Below are 10,224 nucleotides of genomic sequence, written 5' to 3' on the forward strand. Positions count from 1 at the left end.
GGCCACGCCTATCTAGTCGTGTTTACCGTCTTGTTCACCTATCTAGTCATGCTCGCCGTCATGTCGTTTAACGCCGGTGTGTCTCGTCGCCGGTCATGTCCTTGGTTTCATGTTGTTCGAAAGAAAAGAGAGAGATAGGATGAAAGAGAATTGTGTGGTGAAAAAGAGAGATAAGACTAATGGTATTTTTATCTTATAATACATATTTTTAGATCATCAAAATTCACCAAAATGCCACTTATCTTTAGGGATGTGAATTGGGCTGTCTAGGTCCAAATAAGACCATGCTGGTGTAAGCCCAAATAGGACCGTATCTAAATAAGACTAAACCCAAATAAGACCGTAACCAACTAGGCAGCCCATGGGGTTCAGATAATTCATGAACACAGTTATGCAATTACACAAGAAACTCTATACTAAACAAGTTATAAGTGTTTTACATACTAAACAACTCTTAAGTGTTTCACCCGATCCAAAATGAAAACATAACTTCATGATGATTTTAGTCTAATTGAATAACTCAAATTAATTCTCAACGTGTATCTTCTTCCAAAATTTCACATATAGACAGAATCTCACATATAGACAAATACAACCATACACATTCACAAACTCACAATTGTGTAAAGTAAACCATACACATTCACAAAATCACAATTGTGTAAAGCAAACCATCACCTTCTAAGTAACTCGGATCTTCTTTCTTCCACTTTTTCGTCTCATGCTTCTTCTTTATCTTCCTCAGAAAACTCAGATTCACCTATCACAGTGAAAACATTCAGAAATTACCAACAAATACTGAGATGTCTTAAACAAAACCGAATTATAATAATTAGTAAACTTACTTATCTCTTCAAAGCCACGTAACCAGTTTCTTGCACAAATCAGAGCTTGGACATTTGGTGGAAGAAGACGACTCATGTACTTGTTAAGAACCTTACTTCCCACACTAAACGATGACCCGGAAAACACTGTTGTTATGGGAATACATAGCACATCACATGCCATACGAGACAACTCCTTAAAACGTGAAACATTGTCTTTCCAATACTTTAAGACATCCAAACTCTGAAACGCAACCATATCCAAGACTAGTAAAAGCCGTGCATTATAGACACATAAACCAGAAATCAAAAACACTTACGGAAAAAAAATCAGAAATACTAAAGCAAAACAAAACCAGAAATCAGAAAAACTAAAGTAAAACAAAATCATAAATACAAAAAAAAAAAAAGATTGTATGTTACTTACACTATATCGAGCTGGTAGGCTCTCCTCCATGACTTGTGAAGTTGAAGAAGTGTTCTTAGGATTCTTCTCCATCTTCTTACTGACTATGATAAGTTATCCTTTGAATTAATTATTTGTTAGTTTTATGCTATAGAGTGCAATTTCTCTATATATTATTTAAATTAGAAGTAAAAGAAAATAATCTTGCTCTATATTCCTTACATGTAGTGGTTGATCACTAAACCGCCCGATTTTTAAAACAAACTTAAACATGAAAACCTAAACTTATGTGACCAAAAAAATCTTTTAGTGAGACTACAAATCATACATCATTGTTCCAATACAATTTGATCCCGTACAAAAACTATTCACAGGTCGTAATACAAATTAAAACATAAATATCCAGATTGACACAATCGATTAATTAAAGCAAAGGTGAGAAATGTAATAACTTTCAGCAGAGCTATATAATCAAACGAACAAAGTATATATCAACACTAGACAGCGACCAAATATCAACCAATGAAATAGTAGAATGGTACGACTCCAACATAAGACGACCCAAAAACGACTGAGTAAATAAGAACTTATATGAGTGTAAATTCGTTACAAATCTCCGGCCTATGTATTAATTACATGATTTTTTTTTTGTTAAAGTCAAATGATTAACTACAACAGGTCGTAATGTATAAAAACCCCGACCTATGGTAGTTAATAAATTGACTGACTACCAAACTCTTGAAATTTACCTACATGTGAATAAGAATTTATATGAATGTAATCGGTCGGTGATAACTACAAATCCGATAGATATGTACTAACGCTATATGATCCTACAAAGTAAATATGCACTTGTTGGTATAGAAACACAAATATCTAAATTTATAAAAGTTATTAATTACAATCAATAGATAAACATATATCACCAAAAGTTATAAAAGCTAGTGGCACAAGCAACCGTCTATGCGATTTGGAAGAAGCAAAACAATATCCTTCACAACTTGCAAGTAATCCCTCCGCTTAATATCTTCAAGATTATTGACCGGGAAATCATCAACTCCATTAATGCTAGAAGACACCGAAGAAATTTCAGAATTCTAATGGGTCTTTGGCTATGAATACATTATGAGTAATTCTGTTTTTGTTTCCTTGTTTTTTTATCTTTTTTTGCCAAGGAATCAAGCTTTTGGTTATCAACATGTAAATCCAAACAACCTTTCATTAATATGATATTTACTCACTTAGCAAAAAAAAAACATATATCACCAGAATATAACGATTATGTATAAGCAATGCAATAGCGAAAAAGTACAACCCCAACATTGGTCAAACAAACTAGAAAATGTTGGTTGTCATAGCCGAACCATGGCTAAAGCTCATTAAGGAAGGGTTTAAGGCAGCAAATGAGTATAAGTAGTATTAGGGGCATCATTTTAAATAAATGTTATTGTAGTTTAGTTCTCTATCCTTTATTATTCTCACTCTTTGTGACGGTTTCGATTTCCACTTATGCTATTATTTGTGAAAAAAAATTCAATAGTTTTTGTTAATGGGCCAAATTTTATTTTGTTTTAGGCAACAAAATAGTTTGGGCCGGCCATGTTGGCTGCTAACAAGGTGGTAATAAAGTAACAAAGAATAGATACATTTTAGTCATCTAAGATCCAACGGATCTACTGTTAACCACCTCGTCGAACAGCGAAACCTACCTTATCGCCACCAATTTCCGCCGCCGCAGCTACCAGAACGACCGTTGAACTTGAGGAGCTTCGGAGCATCTCTCGGCGTCCTTAACCGTGAAACCACCGCTGCAAATCTCCTCCTCCGCCAATCTAGAGCCACGACCAAATCGATGGTGATAATCCACACCGCCGCTAACGGAGGAGAGTAACAACTCACTCCTGGAATACCTTCGAGAGATCTCTGACTTGTGATGAAGATTGGAACGGACCGAAAAAAAAACTAGATCTGAATATCTCCTTCAAGAGAGAGAGACAAAGAGAGAGAAAATAGCTCTTAAATCGAGGAAACGATTGTATCCGTCCAATCTACATCAGGTTACCAATTGGTGCTCAACTATAGATGTAGAGTTAGTAACTTTGGCTTACAAACATTACCTTTGTAAGCGATACACGTGTCGAGATCCGCCTAATATATAATTCGATGATCAAGAGTTTACAAGCTTGCATATGGAAGATGGTTGAAAGTAGAGATGAAGGTGAGAGTTTTGACCATTATCTTTCTCCTCAACATTAAAAAAAAAGGTATAGATGAACACATGACCTACATGTCTTTTACCTATGTCTTTTACCTTCCAACCCATTTGTCCCAAAATTGAATTTGTTATTCAACAGAAGCAGATTTACATATGTTTTGACCTGGCATAAATGACTAAAGTCAAGTCGAAGTGTTTCCCTTCCATTTGGTATGGAGTTTCCTCCCTCTCCTCGATATTTTCCTTACATGACTCCATGTATTCCCATGTATTCCCCTCTCTTGGACAAGACTTACCACTTCTTTTCTCCCAAACAACATGCTGGTTTTTGTTAGACATTTTCTGGCAATAACAATATTTCTCTGTTTATAGACACCTGGAAACTCAAGTGTTGATTCAGCAGATGGATTCATTTGCTTCTCCTGATTACTTTTAATAGGCACTTTCCAAGTCCGAAGACATTCCCACTACAAAATCAACTAACTTCCATACCTTTGGAATGTTGTCTCTAAGAGACTTCATCTTTTGAATGCTAGGATTTCCATGGTTAGTACTACGAACCATAGTCCCCTAACACTAACACACACCTCCATGGCAAATCACATTTAAAAGAACAAAAATACAAAAACAAAGGTACTTTTTGGAATTCCCCAATAAAAAAATACAAAAATTAGCATTAGTGTGCTACGAAATTGTCTAAAAATTGATGTTTTCAAAAGAGATTTTATATAACTCAACTTAATTTAAAACAAAAAATCATTTTAATTAAACAGAAAACTTTGTAGAGTTACACCTCAAAGTGAATGTCCCTAAAGGTCTCAGCTATTGAAGTAAACCAACCAAACAGTATCAGAAAAAGCCATATTGCATCTTCCTCTGGTCTCCACTGGTTTCTTCAGACAGAGAACCGGCTTCTTCTCGAATCATCCTGCGTATAGACAACGATTAATTAAGCCACACGAGAACTAAAACATGAACAAAAAGATGATAGCTTCTGTGAAGAAGTGTAATTACATGGTTAGTGAAAGTTATCTTGTCGGTGACATCAAGTATCTCCTTCCACTTCTTCCCAATACCCATCTGGATAACAATAACAAACAACAAGTAGTATATTCATCAGATAGATTCATAAACCAATCTTAACATACTGCAAAGTTCTAATCAGATTTACATAGACAAAGATAGCTATGTTTATAACACTAACGAACAATAAACGGCTGGTTTACAAGATTTATCTTCAAACAACTCACAACATATAATCTTAACATTAACAAAACTATTTTACTATCGCAGAAGAAGTATCTCAAACGTCAGAAGCTGGTAAAACTCCCAAGGACAGGAAACAAAGCAAGTTAAGCATCAAACCTACTAGTTAGTTCTATGTGTAGCATTGAGAATTTTCGTCAATAACCAAACTAAATCCGTATATCCCAACAATTCACAACTAGAAGAAAACAACAATTATAATCATGAATATCCAACACCAACATAAATATGAACATAGTGAGAAGACATACCAGAACAGCTTCATTTGATTTAGTCCTAGTCCACAAGGAGAGCTTGTCTTGCTTCGCCTGTGGGCGGACACTAGCAACCACACCACAAATCTCATCTGCCTCATCAAATTGCTCTCCAATTAAAGCCATCAACTACAAAACACGAGATAGAAACCAGTCATTAAAGCCACATATTGTCTAATAAAACACAGAAGAGTAAAAGGTTAGGTTAGAGAATGTCATACAGTTTCAAGCCAGCCCTTGTCTAAATCTTCCTTCCTGTTACTGCCAGTAACAACCCAAGTCCACTTTCCTCCATTAGCACACTCTGGATCTTCCCACTTTGGCTCAACACCAGCTTTGAACAAGTGAATTTCAGCCTGCGCTGTCAATTTGCTAGTCTGGAATATAGTCTCTCGCAAACTGCAAAATCAAAAATTAACATTCTGAGATTTTTTGGGATCCAGACACAGACTATTACATAGATTTACATAGATCGAGATTCACAAAAATCCCAGATTTAGAAGCTACCAAGCAAGGCATTGACAAACGAATACAAAATCCATAGATACATGTTTGAAATCAAAGGAGAAGAGAGGAAACACAAACCCCCAAAAATCTTCGACGGTGTCGAAAGTATAGGCTTTACGAAGAGAAGCTCCCCAGGGGACGCCTTTCTTTGATTGGTTATCGAACCAGAAACTCCACTTTCTTTCGAGCTTGTGTGGTTGTTTCTCCGCCTCTGTCGCCGGTAATTCCGCCGCCGCCGGGAGGGACTCGTTCACATCATCGGTTGCCATATTCTTCGCAGTTGTGTTTTTCTTCTGAGACGGCTCTTGTTGAAAGAGAGAGAGATTGTTTGTGAGATATTTGGGAAATTGGAATGGTTGGTTAAGTAAAAAGGGCTTCTTCTCGACTCTATTGGGTCATTTTGGGCCGGTCCATCAGAACATTTAACTCTATTGGGTCCATCAGAATATTTAACTCTTCTTTTTAATTTATTTTATTCTTTTTTAGTATTTAAAAAATAAAAATCTGCAAAACTAATTGCGAATGGAAATCGCAATAGTAAAACGTTTAGGTCTTGATTGGTGGCAACGTTATTGCGGATTTCTAAAAGGAATATTGAAAAACGCAAAAAGTCACCCAATCAATAAAACAAATACAATTTGCGTTTTTTTCGGAAAAAAAAAAAAAAAACATTTGCGTTTTTGAAAACAGATAAATATACAGGACCGCGATTCTATGCAGTCTTCTTCCTTTATCCAGCGGTCCACTCCAATTACGCAATGGGTAATATCCAGTTTTTCTTTTCCAATTTTTCTTTATTTTTAATTGTTTTTTATAAAATGAGTTTTCCTATATATACCTCTACAACCAAATAACATATGCAATGCAAAAGAAAAAAGTTCCTAAAATATCTCTTTTTTTTTTTACGTATCTCCAATCTCCTTCCTAAATATTTGCACATTTAAGGTAACTTTTAATCTTTTAATCATATTTAGTTATATATACTATATGCTAAACATCACCACCATTATTCTCTTGTTCATCATATAGTAATAATTAATTTGGACATTCATTAATCTATTTTCATGTAAATAATTAATTAGGGTATTTATGTATTAATAGTTTAATTAATATATACTTATAATTATACTAAATTTTTGTAGAATCTCATCATTAATTATCATAGAGAACGTTAAGACAAATATAAATTATGGAGTTTGCATGTATTAGTTAATATTATTCGTTAATTTGTAATCTAATTTACTTGGTTTGTCTAAACTATACATGTCCGTTAATTATGAAACAATTTTTTAATTTTGTAATGTTTCATATCATTTTATAGTTTTCTTTCAGTAATTGATATATATATATATATTAATTAGTCTTTTTTTAACAAAATTATGTTTATATACGTTAAATACATATTATACTTGAATATATATACTTCAAAAAATTATTATTGAAATAAAAATAAAATAGTTAATATCTTGTCAAATTTGTTTATTACAAATTACATAATCACTGTATGATTTTAATGATTGTAGATATGTCGTCTAATCGTCGACGGAACACAAATTCTTCCACACGAACAGGTTCAACTCAGCCAACCGAAATTTCAACTCCTCCCACAGAAACAACAGTGCGGGTAAATTTACTTTTACTTCTATTTTTTAATAATTTTTTTTATTAAATTTGACATAATAAGTAAAATTGTATTTATGAAATTTGTAGAACAAAGACAAGTACAAATGGTCGTACATTCAAGAAAAAACATTAATTCAATTGTTCGATGAAGCAATTGCCATGAATAATTATACTCTTAAGCATCCTACTTCTATCGGTAGAGAGTATATGGTTGAAAAGTTCAATCAAGCGTTCGACATGAATGTAACTTATGGTTTTTTCAAAAACAAGCTTGATGAATTCAAAAAAAGTTACAAGAGGTGGAAGTTTCTAATGCATAAAACTGGCATCACGGTTGATCCTGAGACATCCATGATATATGCATCTGACGTATGGTGGAGGGAACAAGAGTTTGTAAGTACACATAATTATTCTATTCATCAAAATATGTTTCAAAATTTCGGTATTAAGAATCTAATTGATTTAAAAATTTTAGGGATGCAAATTAACAAAAAGCATGAACCGACGACCGCCTGAGTTCTGGAACGTAATGCAACGATGTTTCGTCTTATATGATGTTCAATCACAATCTCAACATTCTGCTCGCCAAAGAAGAGAACAATTGATCAACGAGCATCCAATTGATGAAGAGAGCCAAGATGACTCAGACGCTGATAGTGGTGATGTGCCTCAAACACAAGTTCCTGAGACGCAAGAAGAAGAAGAAGTGTATCGTGTTACAATTGATGTTGATGAAACATTCCAAAATTCCGCTACTATAAACCAACAACGAGGTAGGCAATATGTGATTTGAATATGTTATTCACATATATTTGGAATGGAGCACCTGGATCATGTCACGATACAGCTGTTTTGCAAATGGCACAACAAAGTGATTCTGAATTTCCTTTGCCTCCGTCAGAGAAGTATTATCTTGTTGATTCTGGCTATCTAAACAAACAAGGGTTTTTGGCTCCTTATAGATCATCACGAAACCGAGTTGTGAGATATCATATGTCACAATTCTATTCTGGTCCTCCTCCAAGGAATAAACATGAACTGTTCAACCAATGCCACGCATCATTACGTTCTGTTATCGAGAGAACTTTTGGAGTTTGGAAGAAAAAATGGAGGATTATTTCTGATTTCCCAAGATATAATGTTCACATTCAAAAAAGAGTAGTAATGGCTACAGTGGGATTACATATATTCATCAGAATTTCAAATTTCTCAGATGCAGATTTCGCAGATGTAATGACAGAAACAAATATAAACAATGGAGATTTTGAGCATGATGTAGGTGACATGGATGCAGCAGAGTTAGCAGATGGAGAACATATGACGGAAATAAGAGACAATATTGCAAATATGTTATGGGAAAATCAAAATAATAGATAATACTTTTTTTAATATGTTGTACTTTTTTTATGATGAAACTATTCAACGGTTTTAACAATATGTATGTTAAAAAATTAAGTTTATATTTTGATCACTTTGTGTATTAACGGTTTATAATTATATGTTATTGTTTCTTCGTTAACAAAAAAAATTAATTAATCATTAATATATATATAATCTATAATCTGGACCGCTTATTGATTTGTTACCATTCAAACATTTTATTATGTACCGCAATTAGTTTTTTCACCAATCAAACATTATTCCGTACCGCTTATTTTGTACAAACCGCACTTGTCCCGCAAATACTTTTCTCCCGCACGTACCGCAGTTGAACCGTACCGCACTATAATACCGCTTTTCCCGCACAACAAAAAACGCTGTTACCATTCGGACCCTTAAAAGTTTTTTTATACAAAAAGTATTCCATATCGATTTCCAGAGAGCAGAATTTCTTGCATATTGTTAATGCAAATCTTAGTTAGTATCAAATTAGATAATATTGTTTACATCAGAAGTTCCAGAGTACTAAACGATTAAAAAAAATAATCAAATTAGATAGATTGCTAAATTGACTAGTTTAATTGATCAATAATCTAAAAGATATATTACAAATAAATTATAGTTGATACGTACTGGTACCGAAATAGTGGAGTTGCTCGAACCTTCTTTCCAAGAAGCTATTTAAATCAGAACTTGAGAAGTTTTCATTGATCAAAATACTACTATAACAATAGGCACTTGAGATCTAATGAATTGAAGACTACATTAACTACACTGCAAAAGACTAAATGTGGTACAACTTTGTAAAATAAATAGTATCTTTTACGAGTTGGAGTAGTATAGATAAATAGTAAATTCAAATTTAAATTTAGCTTTTTTTACAAATGAAATTAAATTGTTTAGATGTGTTTATAAGTTAATATAATAATAGGTAATTCTCAAAAATACCACTAAGCTAAAAAATTTGTTCCAATAGTATCATCACAAGTTTTTTTTTCTTAGGAATACCTAGAAAAGATATTTTTTTCGAAAATACCACAAAACTAAAACTAAACTTTAAAACCTTCAAAACTAAATCCTATCCCCTAAAACAAACTCTAGACCCTAAACACAAAAAACTAATCCCAAATCCAAAATTATAAATTATAAACCCTTCAAAATCATTTTGAGTGTTTGTGGTATTTTTGTACTAAAAAGTTTGTGCTATTTTTGAAAAAAAAAAAACTAATGATGGAACTTTTGGTACAAAAATTTAGTTTAATGATATTTTACGGCATTTCTCTATTAAAATAGAACTATGTTATTGTAGTTCTAAACTTTCCAACTTTTCTTTGAGACTAAATTCAAATCAGTTTATTTAGCATGGGTGTCAACAAAAAAAGGTAGGAGTTAAAGCAATTTTTTATTTGCTAATACTTGTCTGAAGAACACAATCATTGTAACAAAAAAATAAGAAAATAAAAACGGAAAAGCTTTCATCCGCTCGGATACAAGAGATAAGACATCTACATTCTTATAATTAGAAAATTGGTTGAATATGAAACACATATATTGGGTCAATTTTGGACCGGTCCACCAACACAATTTTGGACCGGTCCACCATCACAATTTTGGACCGGTCCACCAAAACATTAACCCTTCTTTTCTTTTCCTATTCTCTTTTGGTAATAAGTGGCTTAATTTCATATCTCCATTTTGAATCCAGTTATAAGATGATAACGTATCACATCCTCTCCTTACACTACACAC

At 33.2% G+C, this 10,224-nt stretch overlaps 2 protein-coding genes across 3 annotated transcripts; one reads left to right on the forward strand and one right to left on the reverse strand.

Annotated features, from left to right (window-relative positions):
* Positions 1 to 4,065: 4,065 nt before the first annotated feature.
* On the reverse strand, positions 4,066 to 5,824 carry LOC110226735 (eukaryotic translation initiation factor). Of its 2 annotated transcripts, XM_021019285.1 has the most exons (5): positions 5,551 to 5,820; positions 5,187 to 5,364; positions 4,963 to 5,094; positions 4,460 to 4,525; positions 4,122 to 4,373 (listed from the first exon to the last, which is right to left on the reverse strand). In XM_021019285.1, the coding sequence occupies exons 1-5, from the start codon at positions 5,739 to 5,741 to the stop codon at positions 4,341 to 4,343; spliced, it is 600 nt and encodes a 199-aa protein (XP_020874944.1). In that variant the 5' UTR covers positions 5,742 to 5,820; the 3' UTR covers positions 4,122 to 4,340. The 2 variants fall into 2 exon arrangements, 1 of the variants encoding a protein (XP_020874944.1); XR_002330657.1 differs by having other exon boundaries at positions 4,066 to 4,373; positions 4,460 to 5,094; positions 5,551 to 5,824.
* Positions 5,825 to 6,946: 1,122 nt separating this feature from the next.
* Positions 6,947 to 8,866, forward strand: LOC110226802. Its single transcript, XM_021019512.1, has 2 exons — positions 6,947 to 7,488; positions 7,571 to 8,866. Exons 1-2 carry the CDS (start codon positions 7,255 to 7,257, stop codon positions 7,886 to 7,888), a joined length of 552 nt encoding a protein of 183 aa, XP_020875171.1. The 5' UTR covers positions 6,947 to 7,254; the 3' UTR covers positions 7,889 to 8,866.
* Positions 8,867 to 10,224: the final 1,358 nt, after the last annotated feature.

This window comes from Arabidopsis lyrata (assembly GCF_000004255.2).
Source record: "Arabidopsis lyrata subsp. lyrata unplaced genomic scaffold ARALYscaffold_7, whole genome shotgun sequence".
Taxonomy (NCBI): Eukaryota; Viridiplantae; Streptophyta; class Magnoliopsida; order Brassicales; family Brassicaceae; genus Arabidopsis; species Arabidopsis lyrata.